At 49.2% G+C, this 23077-nt stretch overlaps 1 protein-coding gene across 4 annotated transcripts; it reads right to left on the bottom strand.

Annotated features, from left to right (window-relative positions):
- Window positions 1-2392: 2392 nt before the first annotated feature.
- On the bottom strand, window positions 2393-21655 carry Eif2d (eukaryotic translation initiation factor 2D). Of its 4 annotated transcripts, none has more exons than XM_042258089.2 (15): window positions 21390-21655; window positions 20393-20583; window positions 19408-19491; window positions 18894-18984; window positions 17790-17897; window positions 16527-16747; window positions 15266-15383; window positions 13425-13470; window positions 11636-11739; window positions 11369-11518; window positions 10956-11045; window positions 9745-9840; window positions 8064-8184; window positions 4999-5173; window positions 2393-2561 (listed from the first exon to the last, which is right to left on the bottom strand). In XM_042258089.2, the coding sequence occupies exons 1-15, from the start codon at window positions 21443-21445 to the stop codon at window positions 2494-2496; spliced, it is 1719 nt and encodes a 572-aa protein (XP_042114023.2). In that variant the 5' UTR covers window positions 21446-21655; the 3' UTR covers window positions 2393-2493. The 4 variants fall into 4 exon arrangements, with proteins under 4 accessions (XP_042114023.2, XP_076403451.1, XP_076403450.1 ...); XM_076547336.1 differs by having other exon boundaries at window positions 20393-20533; window positions 21390-21532; XM_076547334.1 differs by lacking the exon at window positions 2393-2561 and adding an exon at window positions 4604-4907 and having other exon boundaries at window positions 21390-21644.
- Between the last annotated feature and the right edge of the window lie 1422 nt (window positions 21656-23077).

Genomic DNA, 23077 nt, shown 5'->3' with positions numbered 1-23077 from the left:
GCTATTTTACTAGACCAACAGAATTCCCAACTGCACCCTAAATACTTACCCTTATACCCACAGGGAAGTGTAGCCCCATCCATCATCAAAGAAACACCCCTCTGTAACAGAGACCTGGACAGAAAACCACAGCTGCAGAGAACAACTGACCACAGGACACCATCACCAACTGCTAAAGCTACACCCCAACTCCTGCACCTGGCCCAGTGCGGCGGTGGCGGCGGTGCACACCTTTAATCCCAGCACTCGGGAAGCAGAGCAGGGGATCTCTGTGAGTTCAAGGCCACCCTGGTCTACAAAGCCAGTTCCAGGCCAACCAGGACTACCAAGTGAGACCTTGTCTCAAAAAACAAAACAAAACAAAAATCAAGAAACGCAAAAGCCCAGGAAACGTTACAGAAGAGGGATAAACTATTGTTAGAGTCAGAAGAGCATGGAATCTGCTGTGAGGCTGTGTCTCCTAGAAATGACAGAAGTTTTGGTCACGGGGCCTCAATGGCATGGCAGCCTACACAAGACCTGAACACGGACAACACCAATGTGAAAGGGGGGATCTCATGGGGCCCCGCTGCTAGACAAAGAACTAAATCAACTAAGTAATATTAAGAGTGGGAGAAACAGTCTTCCCCAGGGACGAGCCCTGTAATTGGCTATCCAACACCTGGTGGTCAGCCCTGAAATCATACATTCAAGTAACACCGAACAAGTGGAGCAGGCTGAATTATGTTTGTTCTGTTATAATACTCACATCATGTGCACACACACAAACAATTAAAAAAGAGGTGAGAGAGAGGAAGGGGAGATATAAGAGGGGCTAAAGGAAGACAGGGAGAGGATGTAAGTGTCCCCCCCCCCAAAAGAAAACCTAAGAAAACTCAGCCAATCACTGTACATCTGTGACCTCTGTGCGCCTCCCAGAAGGGCATGGGAATGAGGCAACGGTTTCTGCTTTTCACTGGGCTCCTTTCACTGTGGCATGGCATGGCAAGTTCAAAGTCTGACCTTGGTATAGATTATTTGGCTCAGCACAGAGAGAATCCATCCCACGCTCTGACTCTGCTCCACCCTCTTCCGCATCTCCACGCCATTCACAGAGGAGAAAGGATGATGATTCAGTGCCAATGTATCACTATTCCTGGAAAAAAACACCCCGCCATGGCCGAGTGCTGGCTGAACCACAGTGAAGGGCGGATCCCTTACAGGCTTTGTGCCTTTAGCAGGGACGTCATCAATTTCTGCAGCACTACTTTCCAAGGGCATGCAGGACAGATGAGGCCTGTGAGAACACAGCACGGTGCTGCCTGCCATCTGTATGCATGCAGGGGACATGTGTTAGTGCTGTACATGCTCCACCCCTCAGGAGCGGACGCGCCTCTACCAAGGCTTTGTGGTAACAGGATCCTGCCGGGGTTGGCTTCTAGAAGGTACTTCCAGGTTCCGTCCATGGAGAGGATTAGTGACGGTAAGAAGTGGACTGTCCAAGTGAAAGGCCTGCTCTTGGTTTCACAGCAAGAGGCGGGAGTCGTCACACACATTTTTACACCCGCCCCCTTCTTTCCACATCTAAAAGAAACGGGTGATTTGGTAGACAGTAGATGAGAAAGCCTCTTTTATCTCAGTTTTTTAAAGGATGAGAAGGAAAAAAGGTAGTTCTTTCTTAATGGTAAAATCCAGGAACTCTTAAGGAGTTTACAATTGCACAGCTCTTATTCCTATTCACACGGAAAGCTCTAGATTCACAACTGACCTGCACAGCCCATGGTGGAACAGAAACTTTAGGTTAACTACTTCTGACATCCAGTGACTCCTCTGTACTCAGATGAACACAGCTCCTCTTCCTGAGTCCTCTGAAGACTGACTGAAGAGCCCTTCCTGGAACCCAAGCTTCAGAAGCTGGGGCTATCGAAGGCACTTGTCTAAGATGTCACTACTTCAAAGCTTCCATCCTGGAGTTACGTCACAGACTTGGCCATGGGTGGCAGCATGCTGTACCCAGCTGGGGAAGAAGCACTGTCACATAGAACCCCGTGTTCTGTTTTCAATGTTCTCATACCTACTGGCTGAATGTTCCTGCTGCTGCTGTGAGTTCATTCTCTCTGTTTCGGGGACTGAGGGCAGAGAAGAGCCAGGCTGTTTTATATGGGCCTAACCCTACAGACACCAAGGGGCTGGCAGGCCTAGGAGGTTAATTAGGTCACAGGAGCACTAAGTAGGAAGCTGGGGTCTGTCTGGTGGAGGGACTTTAGAAACAGGAGGGCTCTCCCTGCTGCACTTCAGATGGGCTGCCCTGCCTCTTATACAGGGCATGAACTAAATCATAGTAACCGCGTGAACATTCTCACTAAGTGAAGGATAAGGCCATTCAGATTTAGATTAGAATAAAAGCTTTAAGTAAAGAATTACAGTTTTTATTTGCAAAAGTTGAAAACGCTCATATCAATTACCAGCTCAGAACCTGAGTTCCCATGGGATCCACTGCATAAAATGGGTCTGTCACTTCTTGCCAGGTTTGGGGGCCTTTTCTAGGCCTTGGATGTATTTTCCAGGGAGCCGATACTCTTCTACAATCCAAAAAGAAAATCTTCAGCCAAGCCTGGTCTCAAGTCCCTACTTCCCCCGCCCCCTGCTTTCCACGTCCCTTGGGCCCTGTAACCTCCTGCCCTGCCCTGTCCACTAAACCATGTGCTCATCCCTGCTGCCAAGGATCTGTTACAGTCATTGCCAACACATGACCCACCTTCTGTGTCCTGTTCAAGCTTACTGGTGTCTGGTGACACCTAGGATAGACCATTTACCACACATAGTAGTTGGACGATGTATTTTGGTCATTTATACACTGCTAGCTACCATCTAGATCAGTGGTTCTCAAACTTCCTAATTCTGTGACCCTTTAATACAGTTCCTCAGATGGGTGGTGGCGATGCACACCTTTAATCCCAGCATGTGGGAGACAGAGGCAGGCAGATCTCTGAGTTCGAGGCCAGCATGGTCTACAGAGCAAGTTCTGGGACTACACAGAGAAACCCTGTCTTGAAAAAATCAAAATAAAAACAAACAAACAAAATACAGTTTCTCATGCTGTGGTGACCCCCAACTATAAAATTATTTTCATTGCTCCTTCCTGAGTGTAATTTTGCTACTGTTAGGAATGGCACTGTAAATCTGTGTTTTCCAAAGACCTTAGGCCACCCCTGTGAAAGGGTTGGTCTCCCCCAGTGGTCGTAACCCACAGTGAGAGCCGCTGATCTAGATGTTCTAAGAGAGAAGGTGTGTGTCTGTTCAGGTGTATGTTCATCTATTTTCTTGTCTCTTCTTAGTCCCATTCCACCACACGTGGATCTCCACATAGAGGAGCTCAATTTTGGAAGGTAATTGCTGTGGACTGTCATAGGCCAGGAGATAACTCTACTTACTGAGCATGTGCTATATGCCAGTCTCCTGAGTGTGAGACAGGCATGGGAAAGGCAAGGTCTATCTCAAGTTCTATTTTGCAGAGGGTTCAGACATTAGAGAAGACATTAGCCAAGCTCCAGCACTAATCAGAACTGTCAACAGTTGAGGAGCACTAATACTACTGATTTTTACCACATTCAAAGGGAAATGGGCATTGCCCCTGAGCTGTCCAGTGAACCTGTGAGGACAGACAGACCAGGGATATGGGGGGGCACACAAGACAAGGGAACAAGCAGGTACAAGCAGGTAGATGTCAAGCTCCCCATGTGTGTGGGAACAGCAGGAAACTGGCTGGGATGCCATTAGGATGTCAGGGAGCTGGGGAGAGAGGCTGCAGGAAAAAGAGGGCAGGCAGGGAGGGGCATGTTTCTCAAACTCAGGAGCTCACTCCTGAAGGCATGGATAGACAGAAGGCCTTCTAGGGACGGTGATGGGATTACAATTAGTTTAGAAAGGGGAGCCAGGCAGGATGTGGAGGGGGGCTTAAACGAAGGACAAAGTAGAGGCCAGAGACCCAGAGGGAATCAAAAGAACTTTGGCTCTACGGAATAAAAAAGATTCAGAGCCTATCCACAGTGCTCAAGAGTCAGGTGAGCTCTAGGCAAGGTACTGAGTCTCTCTGGACCTCGGTCTCCTGATCTGCGAAACAGGCAACAGTCCTGCAGCACAGTCGTGACCTAGGAGATATCCTCTCACAGCCCAGCTGAGTACCAGGCACAGCCGGGGCACTCACCACATGACGGCTAGAAGGGGCAATCAGGAGGAAAGCTAAGAATGTGTCCGATGGAGAGTGCAGGGGTTCTGAGAAGGGCCAAAGATCTGGTTCAAACACTGGCTTCATCTCTTGCTATAAACTGAAGTGTGTGTGCACATAAATACAGACTGTTGTTCCTTGATGGGGTTATGTCCCCTTATACACCCACTGTGAGTTGAAAATATGGTAAACCGAGGGGCTGGAGAGATGGCTCGGCAGGTAGAGCATTTGCTGCTCTTCCAGAGGATCCGGTTTTCAATTCCCAGAATCCACATGGCCGCTCACAACTGCAGCTCACATCTACAACTCCAGTTTCAGAGGCTCCGATGCCCTCTTCCGGCTTCTGAGGGCACCAGGCACACACGTAGTGCACAGACACACATGCAGGCAAAACACCCATACACATATAATTCTTTTAATTATCCAAAAGCGAGAGAGGAAATGTGGTGCGTTGAAAAGGCACATAGTCCAGCTGAAGTGGAGGACACCTTCGCTAAGTGGCTCAGCATAGTGTGGCATTCTGGTTGTCCCCCCCCCTTGATCACATGACCGACGGGGAGGGGCTCTTGCTACTACCTAGCGTCTCCACAGCCTGTCTAGCCAACGCTAGTTCTGGGAGAGTTCAAACTTCAAACTCTGAAGTACAGTTTCCCTGGAATGCGTCATTTTTGCACCACTGTGACGTGGAACTCTGTGAAGACTACAGACAGAGGTATGACACACTCACTCTAGTGAGTGCCGCGAGATCCTTGCCAAGCCATGCCAAGCGTCTCGTCAGCAGGGATACTCACCGAGCAATAGCCGGCCAAGGTGGTGGATCTGGTTTCCTTGGATCTGCACCTGCAGACTGTCTTTGGCCCCAGGGGCAGGAGAGATGATGGTGCTGGCCTGGCACCGCTGCTGGAGAGTGGCGGCCACTGAGCATGGATCAAGACCATAGGTCTCCAAGTTCCGGACCACGGTCACCTGGGGACAGGAAGCTGGTGGTGGGTGTTTATGGCACTCTCTCCTCTAAGGGGCCTTTTGGCAGCCACCCCACCCATGTTCCCTGATGGTTCTCTATCCCTGCAACCCTGGGGCCTTTCTGTCCATCTCATCCACCATATGTATTAAGAGATACTCTATTCTACCTATAACATGTAATTTAAGGGTTTTTTAACCATGGAGAACTTAAAACATAAATGAAAGGACAATAGTATGGTGCCAAGCATGGCGATACACACCTTTAATCCCAGCACTCAGGAGGCTGAGGCGGATGAATCTCTGTGAGTTAGAGTTTGAAGGCCAGCCTGGATTACATATACCAAGTTCTAGGCCAGCCAAGGCTACATAATGAGACCCAATCTCAAAACAAAATACCAAAAAAGTACAAGAGTGTGATGGACTCCTACATACTCATTACCAATTCCAACAGTTGTCTATTTACTGGGTTTATGGCTCCTGGAATACTTTACAGCAAATCCTCCTACACTTCAGATCTTTTCCTACATAAATATTGCAGTATGCATCTCCAAAGGTTAAGGACTCTGTTTTCTTTTTCTTTTATAAGACAGGGTCTCAACTATGTCTCTGGTTGGCTTCAAACTCTCTATGTAGACCAGGCTAGCCTCTAACTCACAGAAATCCACCTGCCTCTGTTTCCTGAATGCTGGGATCAGAGGCAGGTACCACGAGGCCCTGCAAGATGAGGACTGTTCTAAACATGAAAGCAGCAGCAGCTGGTGAGACATCTCAGGGGGTAAAGGTGCTTGCTGCCCAAACCTGACAGCCTGGGTTCAGTGCCCGGAGCCACAAAAGGTAGATGGAGAGAGCCAATGCCACTAAGTTGATTTGTGACCCCCATACATTAGCTGGCCCATGCATGCTCCCCCTCCCAGTCCCAATAATGATGATGATGTTGTTGATAATGATAATAAAATATTATGCACCTGACAACAGTTCCTTAAAGTCACATAGCTAGTCAAAAACATGGCACTTTTCCATTATTGGCAACAAATGAGAAGAATGTGACCTCAGGACAAAAAGGAAAGCTTTTTTTAAAATCACAATTAGGGCTGGAAAGATGGCTCAATGGTTAGCAGCACTTGCTGTTCTTCCAGAGAAGCTTAAGTTCAATTCCCTGTACCCACAGGACAGCTCAAAACCCTCTAACTCCAATTCTGGGGGAATCTAACACCCTCTTCTGGCCTCTATGGGAACTCCATACCTGTGATATCCAGATATACATGCAGATGAAAAACCCATACACACAAAATAGAAATAAATAAATAAATCCTTTTTTAAAAGCTATAAAAATCACAGTCCAGGGCTGGAGATAGCTCTGTGATTAAGAACATTGACTGCTCTTCCAGAGGACTTGGGTTCAGTTCCCAGCACCTACATGGCAGCTCCCAACTGTCTGTAACTCCAATACTAGGGGATCTGACACTCTCTTCTAGCCTCCACAGGCACCAGGCCAAACACAGCACACAAGACAAGCATGAGGCAAAACACCCACAACACACAAAACTAAAAATAAATATGTAAATGACAGTCCTTTGGTGGCTCTTCAAGATGAGAAAGGAGCACCATCCTGTGGCCGGGAAGGGCTGCTCTCCACAATGTCTTTAAAAAGCCTTATGCTTGCAAGGACTGCAGACACAATCTTAGACTCTATGAGGCTTTAGAGGTCACATCAAAAAGCCAGTTTCCTCCCTGAGACCCTGGCTGTATCTCCCCACAAGTGGTCACAAAAATCTTTGCTTGCACACCTCTGGAAAAGAACTCATCATTTCATGCAACACCAACTTCACCTTTGGATAGTCTATTATTAATAAACATTTGTGCTGCTGGGTGGTGGCGGCACATGCCTTTAATCCCAGCACTCAGGAGGCAGAGCCAGGCGGATCTCTGTGAGTTGGAGGCCAGCCTGGTCTACAGAGTGAGATCCAGGACAGGAACCAAAAGTACACAGAGAAACCCTGTCTCAAAAAACAAAACAAAACAAACAAAAAAAGACTTGTGCTTAATATATACATAGGTGTGTGGTATACTGTCTGGCAGGTAAGTGTTGCTAATTAAGGTTACCATGGCGGGTTCTCATTTAGGGACTGCTGAGTGCTGAGTGCTGAGCCTACGCACAGCCCTCGTTTGGTCACTGAAGTACAGGGCAAGTATTTCCTCCATTCTTCACAGAAGAGAGCTGAGGCACGAGGAAGTTCAGCAGGTGCTCAAGGTCAAGAAATGAGAAAAGGCCACATTGGAATTCCAAAGCCTGGGCCCAGAACCACACACTCGCATAGTTCTCTATTTGGAGCCAAGCCTATGTTCTCAGAGTTCCTACCTGTCTTTCTCCTCTACATTTGCAGAACAAGGACACTTCCTTTGCAGGGGACAGCATTCTATACATTTTGAAGGCAGTTATAATTTGTTCCCTACAACTTTGTGGTGCTAAGCTAAACACAGTTCCTTCAGCAAATTTTTACAAGTTGTTTTCATTGAGCAAGGCCCAAGAGGTAGACTGTGGAAGAGACGAAGGCCTATAAAGCAGTACCAAGGAAAAACTCAAACTAAAATACTGTTCACTTCTGAAACAGGCTCTAGCAAGTTTCTCAGTAGAAAACCCCAGGAGACAGGAGGAAGTGTTTAATGATAACCCTCACCCAGGGCCAGTGCAGACACACAGCATGGGCCGTCCAATCCAAATGCCTCCAATCACACCAGGAAACGAGAACTCAGCAGGGAAACTAAGTCACCATTCTCCAACACTGGATCTTTTTTGGGTGGTGGTAGTGATGGAACCCAGGGCCTTCTTCGCACAGGGAGGCAAATGCTCTGGCCCTGAGTCACAGCCACTGCCCAGTGGTTTTTAAATTACCTTTTTATTATAAGCCTTCTGGGCAAGGGTGATGTCAATCGGACTGAGTTTCCCTTTCTTCAGAATGGGCTCCTGTCCAGGAAACGTCACTTGGTATGCAGGCTGCATATTTTGCAAACACCTAAAATGAGAGTTCCAGTTATAAACGGATCAAGGTAACAGCCAGCATCTCTGCATCCTGCTACCATGAGCACCGAGTGCAAGTGTTCGAGGCACACGTATATGCAATCTGGCTGCAGGTCAGAAGCACTGAGATCACGTGGAGAGCTGAACCACAGACCAATGTCTCAAAGCTCCCCATAGTGTAGCCAAGGTTGACATCCACTGATCCAGGGAAGGAATCAACAGTGACTTGGGTGCCTGGAAACTCTCCACTTGCTTGGCCTCCTGGGAATCTGCAGTCTGCCTTGTGGAGGTTACTACCTGTCTCAAAAGCACCTCCCCAGGTTACTGCCTCCAAGTGCTGCTCACATCTCTCACATGGTCCAGCAAAGCATGTATATGTTTGTGTGCGCTCCTGTGAATGAGGGCAGGCACCTGCATGGCATGGTGCATGTGTGGAGGTCAAAGGACAATCTCAGGAGGCAGTCCTCAACTCCTGCCCTCTTTGGAGCTCGGTCCCTTTGGTTTCCCCCGCTGCATACACAAGGTTATCTGACCCATGAGTCTCCAGGGACTCTTGTGTCTGTCCCTATCTCATCATAGGAGGACAGGGATCACAGAGGTGTGCCTGACGTTACCTGGGTTCTGAGGACTTGGACTCAGGTGCTCAGGCTTGGGAGGTAAGGGCTTTACCCACTGAGCCACCTCCCCAGTAACCTGTAATAATAACAATGTATCTTTTGTAGGACACTCAAGTCTACAGTAGTTCATGCCTAAACCCAACACCCAGAGGCGCAAATCCATGGCCAAGCTACTCAGTGAAGCTTGTCTCAAAAACAAATTAACAGGAAAGCCAGCTCAACTCTGCCATCATAGTACACAGCATCCCAAAGATAAGGCTGTGTTCCAATAGAACTCACATAAACATGTAACAGGCTAGAGCTGGTGTGAGCTACAGTTTGCTAGATCCCAACATGAACTATTTCAGCTATGGTTCTACAGAAAAAAAGTGTTAAGAATTTTTCCTTTGAAGACAACTCCCCAGCTTAAGCGGTACTTTTATTGAAGTTCTTATTTTTCATTAATGTTTTTCTCTCTGTCAAGCTCTTCTATGCCTTGATGGCTCAGACTGTCACCAAAACTCTGCACATCAGAATCATTCAAGCCTATGCACATGGAAAGAAAGTCACAGACTAAAATAGCGACAGTTTGTACATGCGGGGAGTTTGTACATGTACTTGTTGGCATAGATGTCTGCATGTGGGGTCTAGAGGTCAATCTGGGGCTCCTCAATCACCCTCTGGCTTAGTTTTTGAGACAGACTCTGTCACGGTACCTGAAGCTCATCAGCCTGGCTGAGCTGGCAGGCCCACCACCTCCAACCTGTCTGTTCCCCAGCACTGAGGTCACGGACAGATGCCACCACACCTGGCTTCTATGTGGGCACCGGAGAGCTGAACTGCAGTGTCTGTGCTGCAGCCACAGGCCCAGGCTGATGTCAGCGACCGCTCTGGAGTTCCGTGGTGGATACTAAGGGCGGTGGTGCAGGAAAGCTGCAAGGGATGGCCAGGCCTGTTACCTGGTCAGGAGACCGTCCCACGGAAGCTTCGTGACCGAGTGCTGTTCACTTTTCTCTAGGACGCAGTCACATAAGATAGGATCCAATCTCACCAGACTAAAGGGGAAAAGAGCATTAAGGCAACGTAAGACTCAGCCGTTGCCAAGCGACAGCACCCATCACCTGCGTACCCTGTGCCAACCAGGATCCCCCCCGCGGTGGGACCAGAGATCGCCAGGCAGTAAAGGATGGGAGGGCAAAGAGGAGGAGAAGCAAATGGTGGACGGAAGTGGGAAGGAGTCGCCAGGACCCCTGGCTTGGTTCTGCTATGGGGCTTCCTCTCAGTCAGCAGGCTAGCAAGGAGGGGAGAATGTAAATTCTAAATGCTACAGTCATTAGAATGTATACATGGCCTAAGCTGTTACGTAATACCCCCAGAGACCCATATAGTTAAAGTGGTAACAGCTTAGGGCTGGAGGTGTGGTCGTAGAGTGTACACCTAGCTTTCTAGAAGCCCTGGCTTCTGTTCCCTACACCACAAAATAAATAGTAATTTAAAATAAGTAACAAAAACTTTTTTTTTAAGTGGGGCACTATATTAGTGTGTAAGTCTCTCTCTTTAGTCATGAGGATGTCTAGGAAAGAAAAACATTAGTGCAACTCTTATCTGTTAGCATGCCACCTGTGCCCATTTAGAAATAGAAAAATCACACCAAAAAGTCACAATGACTTTGAGTAAATACTTTTTCAAGGTTGCATTTTTTTCCTGTCAACAGCCATATGCACTTGAACATCAGTGGTGGACACGTGTGAGATGTGTGTACTCAGCTTATGGTCATTTGGACAACATGTGATCGACCTGAGCCCTCAACAGCCCGTGTCCACAGCCCATGGTTTGCAATGACTGCGTTTACCTATTTCTAAGCTGCTGTGATCGTCTATTCTCCATTCCAGAATCCTTCCCATCCTTTGTTTTTAAAGTTATTACATTTATTTATCCATGTGTCTCTGCAAGTGCACAATGGTTGAGGGTACACGGGCAGCAGTTTGCAGGAGTTGGTCCTCTCTCTACCATGTGGGTCCCGAGGGTTGAACTCAGGCAGTCAGGCTGGGCAGCAAGTGCCTCCCTTACTCCCTCAACTACCTTGCCAGCCCGCTCCCTGCATCCTTTAATGTCTGTTTGCAGAGACAAAGACCTGAGAACACAGCCTCCATTCTCAATGCCCACTTACTTCCTGTTGTCTGCGTCCACCAGGCTGTTCCTCTTGGCATAGTCAATGACGATCCTGCGGACCTCACCGCCCTCGAGGGTGCTCCCCTTCCTAGAAGAGAAGTAGCCCGAAGTTAGTCCAAGCTGTACATCAGACTCCCTGCTCAGCAGGGCTCTTTCCTTGGCTCTCGCCTTTCTCTTCTCTTCCTGAGGGAGGCAAGCCAGGCTACATGAAGTCCAACTGCAGAGAGAGAGGCCTGCTCTCTCAATTGCCTAACCCAAAAGGCCATCCCAGGGAGAGAGCTGTGATACTGCATTTAGAAGAAGGAAGATGGGCAGAGCAGGTTTCCAGTCACAGAAAAACACCACTCGGGGTGAGAGGAAAGTGCAGGAGGACACCGTGTAGGCAGAAAAGGGCTGCTCTCCAAAACTCACTTGTGGCCAGACTCCTGGAAGAGCTGAGTCATGCTGGCTGGGACACAGTAGAGGGATTTTATATCTGGAGGGTGATAGGGCTGTTCCCTGCTACCCTCCTGGACAGTCTGGGAAGTCAGGGAAGGCTCGGGGATGACAAAGGATGTGATCCTAAAACCCAGCAGAAGAAAAGAAAAAGCACATGTTACACCAGTGCCTTGGCAGCCCCCCATCTGTGGCCCAGTGTCCCCAAACCAACCGAGCTGCAGTGACAGGCCCCGCACTCACCTCGGGTGCCTCCAGTCCACAGCCACAATGCTCTCCACCCCTTTGCTCAGCTCCTTGACCTGGACAATCTGCTCCTGCTGCATGTGCTGCAGGAACTTAGAGAGCTGGGGAGAGAAGCCAGCATAGGGACTTCACTGACTCCTCACTGGACACCCAGGAGGGCCAGGCCGGTGCAAGGTGGGGACTGGAGCACTGTGACCCAGTGTTTGCTGCCGTTAGACTAAGAACCAAAAGACCACACACACTCCGGCAAGCTGGGGAGCAAGGAGCAACCAGAGGGCTAGAGACAGCTCAGTGGTCAGGAGCTCACACTGGGGGCCGGAGAGACGGCTCAGTGGTCAGGAGCTCACACTGGGGGCTGGAGAGACGGCTCAGTGGTCAGGAGCTCACACTGGGGGCTGGAGAGATGGCTCCGTGGTCAGGAGCTCACACTGGGGGCTGGAGAGATGGCTCAGTGGTCAGGAGCTCACACTGGGGGCTGGAGAGATGGCTCAGTGGTCAGGAGCTCACACTGGGGGCTGGAGAGATGGCTCAGTGGTCAGGAGCTCACACTGGGGGCTGGAGAGATGGCTCAGTGGTCAGGAGCTCACACTGGGGGCTGGAGAGACGGCTCCGTGGTCAGGAGCTCACACTGGGGGCTGGAGAGATGGCTCCGTGGTCAGGAGCTCACACTGGGGGCTGGAGAGACGGCTCAGTGGTCAGGAGCTCACACTGGGGGCTGGAGAGATGGCTCAGTGGTCAGGAGCTCACACTGGGGGCCGGAGAGATGGCTCAGTGGTCAGGAGCTCACACTGGGGGCTGGAGAGACGGCTCCGTGGTCAGGAGCTCACACTGGGGGCTGGAGAGATGGCTCCGTGGTCAGGAGCTCACACTGGGGGCTGGAGAGACGGCTCAGTGGTCAGGAGCTCACACTGGGGACCGGAGAGACGGCTCAGTGGTCAGGAGCTCACACTGGGGGCCGGAGAGACGGCTCAGTGGTCAGGAGCTCACACTGGGGGCCGGAGAGACGGCTCAGTGGTCAGGAGCTCACACTGGGGGCCGGAGAGACGGCTCCGTGGTCAGGAGCTCACATTGGGGGCCGGAGAGACGGCTCAGTGGTCAGGAGCTCACACTGGGGGCTGGAGAGACGGCTCCGTGGTCAGGAGCTCACACTGGGGGCTGGAGAGACGGCTCAGTGGTCAGGAGCTCACACTGGGGGCCGGAGAGATGGCTCCGTGGTCAGGAGCTCACACTGGGGGCTGGAGAGATGGCTCCGTGGTCAGGAGCTCACACTGGGGGCCGGAGAGACGGCTCAGTGCTCAGGAGCTCACACTGGGGGCCGGAGAGACGGCTCAGTGGTCAGGAGCTCACACTGGGGGCCGGAGAGACGGCTCCGTGGTCAGGAGCTCACACTGGGGGCCGGAGAGACGGCTCAGTACCTAAGGGCTCACACTGCTCTCGCAGAGGACCCAAGTTGGATTCGCAGCGCCCATGCTCAATGGCTCACAACTACATGTAACTCCAGCTGCAGAGGCATCTGGCCTCCTCTAATACCAGCACTCATGCATATATACATAATTAAAATAAAAATAGCTTTAAAAAAGAATCTGCTGAACTGATAAAGCCTGTTAGACTCTAATCAGATAGAAAGGGGCCAAGGAGAGTTTCATGACTCCCCATTGTACCTAGAATCAAAAGGCCTATTAGTTCTAGCTTGAGCCCTGTCCACAGGGCTTCCCATCTCCATCTTATCACACGTGTATTCCTTCATGACTCTGTACAGACATGCAAAGAAGGTGCGGGCTCTTACCTTTTTATAGCTTGACTTCTTTATATCCAGCTGCTGTCCTTCGGGGCTAGGACAGATAAAAAGGCGAGTTAAACCAAACAGTAAATGTTAGTACCTGCCTGACTAAAGTAACCTCCTCCTCAGCCGTCTTTCCCTACCCCAGAGTCAGAGAGGCCACCATTCTGGAGCTCTCTGCCCAGGTGTGGTACCAGAGAAGATACAGAGTACAGGATACTCTGAGTCAGAACTATCCAGTAACAACACTGTTGTGGTAATGGGATTTCTGTCCGTGGTGTCTGATATGGTAACCACGAGTCATCCATGTGCTATGAAACATTTGAAATGTACCAACTGAGACTGTGAGGTTGGGGACCTGAATTTTAAACTTTAATTTAAACTTAACTGGCCACATGTGATTAGTGACTATTGGAATCGGACATAGCTTTAGAGTCCTCTCAAACCAGAGAATCTCCTATGGCCTCAGAAGTTCCACTTCAAAGTGAGCCTTACCAAGAGCCAGCTCACACTGAGGAAGGCAGGTCCATACCAGAGTTCAGCAAACTGCACTCTGGAGCCTGACTAACCCAGCCGCGCCCATCACTATCTGTTGTCTTTGGCCACGTGAGTGCACAATGGCAGAGGACCTGAAACAGAGTGCACACGGCCTGGAAAAACTCAACTATTGACTATGTGGTTCTTTGCAGTCGACTGATGCCTGCCCTAAAGCAGTTTTAGGGGAATTGGAGATAGAGGTTCCTAATGAAAACTGTGACTCCTCCCTCTCCTCAGGAACTTGTATCTTCTCTCAAAACCTGACATTCAAGAGCAGTGTGACTGTCAGGGGGATTGTTCTAGAACCTACTCCAATCTAGTGCCTGTCTAGAGAAAATCCTGGAACACTGTTTCCAGTCATCAGCATCGCCATGACAAGTTACCAAGACCCCAATGCCACAGCTGCCCTGGGTGCCTTAAGGCCATGTGTAGACAGAAAGAGTTGGATTAATTACCACTTTCAAAACACAGCAAGAGTCTCAGGAGCACACCACCCTCTGTGAGAGAGAGCAGGCTGTGTGTGTATATGTGTATGGGGTGGTTCTGCTCTTCCCCCCACCCCCCAAGAGTCTCACTGTAACCCAGGCTGATCTGGAACTCACTCACCAGCCCATGCTAGCCTTGGATTCACTGCTATCTTCTTACCTCAGCCTCTTAAGTGGTGTGAGCCACAGTACCAGGTGATGGGGTATGCAGAAAGGACCCTGCTCTTACAGTAGTAACAGGTACTTGGTATATGCCAGGCTGTGCAATTTTACAGCAATCCTGGAAGTATCAGACATCTGGGCTCAGAAAAACACTGTGACTACTTGCAATTTGCCTTGGTTAAATATGCTAACGAGGTGTCGGCTGAACCTTGATGGCTCCGTCTTCAAAGTCAGTACTCCCTTTCCTAATGGCTATATTCTCAGTGGGGTGGGCTTCGTCCCCAGTCTCCTCCGCGCACCACTATCCGAAGTGGGAAGGGTGGGACAGTACAGGACACTCCTTGACTAAGGCTGTCCGAGGACTCTCTCAGTGCATGCCACGGCACCTGACTCGTGAGAGACAGCCCAGAAGCACCTTAGCGTAAATAGCAGCCAGAGACTCTTGGGACATTCAACCTTAGTATCCCTTCCCTGGATAAAACTGAAGGTTTTAAAGCCAAGAACCTGATTTGCCTGCCAGATCACTTTCCGCTCTGTCCTTCGCACAGCATGTCACTCAACCAGCCCCCAGCACTCCTGCCTTGCTTTGCCACCAAGAGCAACAGTGGGGCCTTATCTGCAGCCCCCCCCCCACACACACATACACAGCAGTGCCTTCCATACCAGCAAGAGAACATGTGACTGCCAAGGAGAGTGCTGGTGAGCAAAGGGAGGTCAGCTTTTTTGACTCGACTCTTCAAGGCATGCAGGAAGCATTGATGTAACAGCTCATCCATTTGCTCTGCAAGGAAAAGAAAACCACACCCTTCCTGAGGCTCCCACGTTGCCTGGGCACTGCAAACCCTGTCCCTCTCTCGTCACCTTGGCTCAAATGGAGCCCATCATTAGGCACCAATGCTCCCAAGCTGCAGACTTTTTAAAAAGTGTGTGTTTGTTAAATAAATAAAAATGAGGGGCTGGAGAGATGGCTCAGTGGTTAAGAGCACTGGCTGCTCTTCCAAAGGTTCTGAGTTCAATTCCCAGCAACCACATGGTGGCTCACAATCACCTGTAATGAGATTTGGTGCCCTCTTCTGGCCTGCAGGCATACATGCAGATGGAACGTTGTATACATAATAAATAAATAAATCTTAAAAAAAAAAAGTGTGTGTGTGTGTGTGTGTGTGTTTGTGTGCTCACATACTACAGCATGTATGGAAATCCGAGGACAGGCTTCAGGAGTCAGTTCTCTCCTTTACCATGGGCTGTTCCAGGGACTGAACTCAGGTGGTCAGATTTGCACGGCAAGTGCTTTACCTGCTGAGTCATCTCACTGGCCCCCTGTTTCCTGCTGAGTCATCTCACTGGCCCCCTGTTTCCTGCTGAGTCATCTCACTGGCCCCCCTGTTACCTGCTGAGTCATCTCACTGGCCCCTGTTACCTGCTGAGTCATCTCACTGGCCCCCTGTTACCTGCTGAGTCATCTCACTGGCCCCCTGTTTCCTGCTGAGTCATCTCACTGGCCCCCTGTTTCCTGCTGAGTCATCTCACTGGCCCCCTGTTGCCTGCTGAGTCATCTCACTGGCTCCCTGGCCTGTTGAGTCATCTCACTGGCCCCCTGGCCTGCTGAGTCATCTCACTGACCCCCTGGCCTGCTGAGTCATCTCACCAGCCCATTCTAGACTCTTGAACACTGATCTTCTAAGGGTGAGCTCCACAGGAAGGACCAAATCTACAGTGCCACCCAGCCAAGAACATCCATTCACAACTGGGGACTCACAGCTGGAAACTATGTGACAGACGGGCACCAAGGGGCATGATTTATGTAAGAAGGAGTACAAAACTATTGCACGACCCCACACAAGGGTCCTGTGCTCCTCTCCCAGAACATCAACACATTCTAATCTGAAGGACAGGTGTGGGCTTTCCACTCCCAAAGACACACCTTGAAGGGGCTTGCTATCCTGGGAATCCTGGCTCAGGGCTCCGGAGCTGGTGTCTTCAGAGGCTTCTGGGTGATGAACCTTCCTCTTCTCCTCCTCTCCCTCCAGGGTCAGGCTGCTCAGGTTTCCATGCAGACCAGGGTCCACCTTCTCTTCATTGCTATCTGTGGGACTCACTGCCAGTGGGGCAATGGCGGGTGGAGAGGACTTGTCTCCAGATTTCCTGGAGAAATCTGATGTTAGAAATACCAAGCAGTAGCGCCGATACTCACTCACCCAGGTCAGGGGAGAGTCAGTCAGGCGGTCAAAGCCAGCAGAGCCAGCAGGCAGGAGTACCCAGGACATCCAAGTGATGTACACTCATCTCAACTCTAAGCAACTACTCTGGGACCAGAGAAGTCCCATGCCTCAGCTTGGTCATCTGTAAAATGTGACTGATGCTCATTTCTTCCCTCTCTCAAGGAAATGATTGCTTATATTTTTAATAGTCAGCCCGAGACAGACACTAAAGGAAAAGCATAAAAGAGAAAATACAAAGAATGAATCTACACCAAAAGGCCACAACACTGGGCTACAGAACCAGGCTTGGTGGCATATGCCTACAATCCTAGCATTCAGGAAGCTCAGAGCAGGGGATCTCAAGTTCTAGGTCAGCCTGAACTACATAATGAGACCCCCATCTCAACCTTCCCTACCCCTAGCCCATCCCCCACAGGAAACCTAGTTCTGCTGCTTTTGAGAAAAACACTGTTTACTGTTTGGGGAGAGTGACATTAACCAGACAAGGGGCAGGCATGTGGATCTGAAATGGGATGGCTATAGCCAGAGTGTGTGTCCCATAATGAGGGTTCTGAGACATGATACTCGAATAGCATCAAGTCAGTTATCATCCTGCTTTCTGACGGTTGATCTGGAGTCAGAAGCACTTGTCTCAGGACCAAATGATGTCTAGAATGCACATAATGGACAAAGTCAGACTAATTAGTACTATATGTACATCACCACAGTGAAGGGCAAGGCAAACAATTCCTAAGTCTAGGGCAATTGTCTGGGACAATTCCAGGCCTAGAAAATAACCAAAGCTGTCTCTATTTCTTGTATGGACAAGAAAAATGTATTTGGCAAGTGGATGGAAGTCTGGGGTCCACAAGTTGCATGAGGATGGGCCTAGACCAATACTTGCACTTCTGAATCTCAGGCTCACATTCTCTCCATCCCTGCTCCCTCCCCCCTTTCCCTGTAAATAGAAGAAACAATGCACCCACCACAAGTGATCCTGGTAAGTGTGGAGCACAGAGAAGCCCTTTCCCTTCAGGCCTGAAGCCAGCATCTGAGTTGTGGACATGGCAGCCACTCCAATTGCTACAGGAGCTCTAGGAAGGAAGCCAGAGAGGAGGGTCAGGCAGAGTCTCCTCCCTGAACTGTTCATACGAGTCTTGGTTTCTTTTTAAAGGTAGCAGTAGGAGCTGGGGAAACAGTTCAATGGTAAAGTACTTTCCTAGCATGTATGAGGCCCTGGAAACAGACAGTAGCCACATGGTGATGGCTCAGTAGCTCTGTAAACATACTAAACGCCATCTGACTGTGGATGCAAGATGGGCAGACTACATATGTAGACCACATCCCATCAAGTCATTAAAAACATAGAGAACAATGCAGTTGATGGACTATAGAAATGATGAAAGACAGAGAATGCCACAGATCCAAGGGACAGCTGAGTGCAATGCGGTGTCCTAGACTGGACCCTTGAATGGAAAAAGGTACTCAGGAAAAAAAAAAATCCTGCAGAGATACAAAGAAAGGCTTGAGGATGTTCTCAGCATTGTCCCAGTGTAGGACAGCACGCCTTATCTATGACAGCTGCAATGGGTAGGAAGAGATGTGGCCACTGAGGATGCTGGAAATCATGATGTGCGTCAGAACTCTACACCATCTCTTACATTCTTCTATCAATCTGAAGTTACCTCTAAAGTAATTTTTTAAAATTCAGCACAGCGCCCACCAGGTAGTGGTGGCGCACGCCTTTAATCCCAGCACTCGGGAGGCGGAGGCAGGAGGATCTCTGTGAGTTCCAGGCCAGCCTGGGCTACAGAGTGAGTTCCAGGACAGGCAGGACTGTTACATGGTCTCAGGAAAAAAAAAAAAAATCAGCACAGCAAACCTCTTACACCCGGACTCACAGGCTCTCCACTGCCATTCACTAGCTTTACTGTCTGCTTCTTCCGGAAGAACTTATTTCTTCTTTCCGACCCCAGTTGTGTGTTTCGGGAGCTGTCGTCTTCCTCCACCTCCCTTACACCTCTGTTCCTCTGTGCACCCCCCCCCCCCCCCACACACACACACATGAGGCCGGCTCTCTGACACAGTACCTGTTCCCCACCAAGGCAATGGCACAGAGGTCGCCTTGCTGTACCTGAGGCAGACCAGTAGGGGGCACCACTACCCCTGGCAGCATCAAATCTGTAGCAAAAGAAAACAACAAAACATAACAGCTTACTTAATGTTCCCACTTCGTTTTCATGCTTTACTTTATCATATGTCCATCCACTTCACAAAGGACTCACAACGAGGAGCACTAGGTGCTATCTGCTAAAGTCCCCTACTGATTTAAGTACAGCGTGTGGCAGTCCAAACTGCTTTCACTCTACTTCTAAACGGCTTACAACAATCAGATGTCCAGAACCACAGAATCAGCTAAGTAGACAAGGAATACACACACACACACACACACACACACACACACACACACACACACACACACACACACGGGGGTGGATACAGTTTTCAACATATAAACACAAAAAATGAGCAGCCTTATTAAGGTAGCTGACAATGACTGAAGAGATTTCAAGGCATGGCTGGAACATAGAAAAATTCTCTTACCTGCTCCCCCGACCAGTTTTTCCAGTACCAGAGGCCATGTTGTGAAGGCTGGTAGGAGATCAGGATAGGACCACAGTGTGTACACTGTACCAAAAGAGACCGAGGAAACGCTTAACGAACACTGCCCACTGCAGATCCAGGAATGCCTATACCACCGAGCTCACTTGAATTAGAATTCAGAAAGAGAAACAAACACACTCCAGTTCAAGGTTATAGAGGTTAAAAGAGGTTTCCCAGGGAGACTGCCTTCAGGACGAAAGCAGAGACCTACTGGCACCAGGAAACTGGTTACTACTGAGACTTGGAGGCACCTGTTGCTGCTGCGGGACTGCCAGCAGAAAATGGCCACAGTGAACTAAAATTCGGGGCACAAATCAAAGAGCCTTCCAGGTATGACTTCAGAAGCAATCAATCCCAAAACAGAGCCAGTCTGTAAGAAATTCTGAAACTTTCTCATATTTATATATTTTGAGATCCTATTTTCAGTGGTTAGCATAAAACTCCTAGATTGGAAAAAAAAAAAAGGCTGTATTTGTCTTCAGGTCCATCAGCAAACTGGAGAGAGAGAGAGAGATGGGAGAGGCCTAAGGATTCGGCATTGCACTGCTGCAGCCAGACAACCTTGGAGGAAAAGCCCAAGTGACAAAGGAAGTGTCAGCTGCTGTGGAAAGAGATCTGTGACAGAGATTAAAAAAAAAACAAAAAAACAAAACGGGTGTTGGTGGCGCACGCCTTTAATCCCAGCACTCGGGAGGCAGAGGCAGGCGGATCTCTGCGAGTTCGAGGCCAGCCTGGGCTACCAAGTGAGTTCCAGGAAAGGCGCAAATCTACACAGAGAAACCCTGTCTCGAAAAAACCAAAAAAAAAAAAAAAAAAAAAAAAAAAAAAAAATAGTGGGAAACAAAAACAAATACCAAACCGAATAAACAGAGTAGCAAATGTTACACAAGGACCCCAGCCTGGGCATCTCTATCTTGTTCCGTACCTGTTGGGTACAAATTTTTCTCCAGTTCAAACAGGATGGGGTTACTGCCAATCATGTACACAGTCACTGCATCCCCTTTGTGAGCATACAACTTCACGACGTTTAGCTCTTCCTTTCCAGGGATCAACTCAGAGACCCGATCTGTTCCAAGGGTGGGAAAAGCAGCTGTCACATCAGCCCGAAGTTTTCTTCTGCAGAAAGCACACCGACACCATGAATATTATCTTCTTGACTGACATTAATAAGTACTGAAATTCAGAATGACTATAAAAATCATAAAGGCTGAAGAAAGACTGCCTGGTTTAAGACGCCCTGTTCTCAGCTTTCCAAAACCCCTATTATCTTTCTTACTCACTATCTCCTCTATTTTTCACAACTTTCTAGGCTTATCATTCCACACCGATGCTCGGTGAACAATCAAAGTTAGTCTCACATAGTCTCAGCCATTCCGACCTCACAGGTTTTCCCCACTCCTTCAGACTAGTCGGCAAATCTGTCAACTTATGATCAAAAGGCCACTATGGCGCCAAAAATGACGCCTAAGGAAAGCTGGTTCCAAAATTCCTGAGGCGGAATCTGTCTGGAAAGATAGATAACATCTCTTCTTACCACAGCTTACTTAAACTCTGCTACCTCACTCCAGCGCTCTCCGGCCACGAGTACCAGTTAAAAAGCCACACAGCCCCCATCCCCCAAAACTTTTAGTTTTCGGTACTCCATCTGGGTTTCCCCATGGACTCTAAACTCCGTGGAGGACGGGGGCGCCTGTAGTCCCTCATTTTACATCTTCCACAACACCTAGTCTGAGTCCCGTACACAACGACTAAACTTTATTTCTTGGCCAAAAGACCATCTGGAAGACAAAAGACACCCCCACACCTCATCCTCACAATGTTTCCAACGTCCCTGCTTGGCTCCCTGGGGGGTCTCCTCTCCATGCGCACCCCTAGCCGTCTAGGGGCCTCTCTAGGTGAAGCAAAAGCATCCTCTCCCTCACCTGTCCGATCCCTTGATGGCCGTGTTGGACTTGACCCGAAAGGCCTTAGCGAACATGTCTGCTAGGGTGGCCCAGGAAAGACAAGAAGAACACAGACTCCAGGGACGGTCAGCAAAACGAGGGTGTGGCAGCTCCCCAGCCCTCAACCCTGGAGGCAGCCATGCTGAGGACCCGGCGCCAAAAAGCAGCCGGCTAGGAACCTGATCGCATAGATTTGTAGCCCTAGCGGGCACACCGGCCGGCCCTAGTCCCGGAACTGACGCACGCCGGGCGGGGCGGGGCGGACTCGGAACTTCCGCCCCCGGTCTTGCTGGCTGCCTGCTGGTCTGCAGCAGGGTCCCCCTCTGTGTTAAAACTGCGCCCTATTTCTCTCCTGCCCGATCCGCTCTAGGTACGTCTCGGAGAAGAAACTGCCAGCTTGCAATCTACTCCACACACTTAAAGTCTGCAAAGTTAATTGAGTTCATGTTCTATTAAACTTACAGATTTTATTGAATGCTCTTTTTTTTTAAAAAAAAAAATGCTTAAAGGCTTTTATTTGTTCATATCTTTACATGCTATTGTAAACTAAAGGCTTCAGCTAGGAGTTTCTCCTTCTTGATGTTTAACTTACGAGTTAATAGGAATACACGCTCCACTCTGGATCCAGGTTTGCCCAGGCGATCAGTCACGCGGTCAGATAACAAAAGATGGGGCTTCCCTGAGAGAAACTGTGCACTCTGTGGGCAAGGATTTAAACGCCTGGAGGTGCTTAATGTTAGGTTTCAAACCTGGGACAAATGGCTGAAGCACCTGTTTAACATATCAAAGAGGACACTGGGCGCCAGGTTCTCCCCGCATTCCTCAGTCACAAGGCCCTGCTGACAGGCATACCCTTCCCCTCCCCTTCCTTATATAGTCAACCATTTTGGTTACCTGGCTTTTCCATTTACTCTACTTTGGGCCTCCTGGTTGCTGCACCTGGTACCCCTCCAATCCCCTCCTCCTCTCCCCACATGGAGCTCAGTCTGGTCATGACCACTCGGGCTCTCCCAGATGTCTCTGCCTCTGGCTATGCATACCTAACTTTCTCCTCCACCATACCTAAGAGCAGTCATGTTCCTCTCTTTCTCTCTTTCTTTCTTTCTTTCTTTCTTTCTTTCTTTCTTTCTTTCTTTCTTTCTTTCTTTCTTTCTTTCTTTCTTTCTCTCTTTCCTTCCTTCCTTCCTTCCTTCCTTCCTTCCTTCCTTCTTCTTTCCTTTCTTTCTTCCTTCCTTCCTTTCTTCCTTTCTTTTTTTTTTTTTGTTTTTGTTTTTGTTTTTTGTTTTTTTGAGACAGGGTTTCTCTGTGTAGCTTTGTGCCTTTCCTGGAACTCACTTGGTAGCCCCGGCTGGCCTCGAACTCACAGAGATCCTCTTGGCTCTGCCTCCCGAGTGCTGGGATTAAAGGCATGCACCACCACCATCCAGCCTTATTTCTTTTTTTTCATTCACTTAACTTTTATTAAACTAAGTTTTGCATATCAGATCTTCCAAGCAGAGCACCCTTACAGTGACCATCATCATCATCAACAACACCATCATCATCATCATCATCATCACCATCCCAGTTGCACAAAGAAGAATTTCACGATGACTGTCCAGCGAAGTGCTTGGTGCTCTCTACCTGTCATCTACTGGGGTCTAGTTGCTAACCACAGCTTCTACACC

The sequence above is a fragment of the Peromyscus maniculatus genome, chromosome 11 (genome assembly GCF_049852395.1).
Source record: "Peromyscus maniculatus bairdii isolate BWxNUB_F1_BW_parent chromosome 11, HU_Pman_BW_mat_3.1, whole genome shotgun sequence".
Classification (NCBI taxonomy): Eukaryota; Metazoa; Chordata; class Mammalia; order Rodentia; family Cricetidae; genus Peromyscus; species Peromyscus maniculatus.
This window is presented reverse-complemented; position numbering and strand designations above follow the sequence as displayed.

What these genes read in the sequence shown, in the direction of transcription:
- Eif2d (XM_042258089.2), bottom strand. Translation starts at nt 21,445, where the DNA reads ATGTTCGCTAAGGCCTTTCGGGTCAAGTCCAACACGGCCATCAAGGGA. An exon ending in GCCATCAAGGGATCGGACAG is followed by an intron (nt 20,584 to 21,389) that starts GTGAGGGAGAGG and finishes TGCTTTCTGCAG; the next exon opens with AAGAAAACTTCGGGCTGATG. An exon ending in GGATAGCAAGCCCCTTCAAG is followed by an intron (nt 15,384 to 16,526) that starts GTGTGTCTTTGG and finishes TTTTCCTTGCAG; the next exon opens with AGCAAATGGATGAGCTGTTA.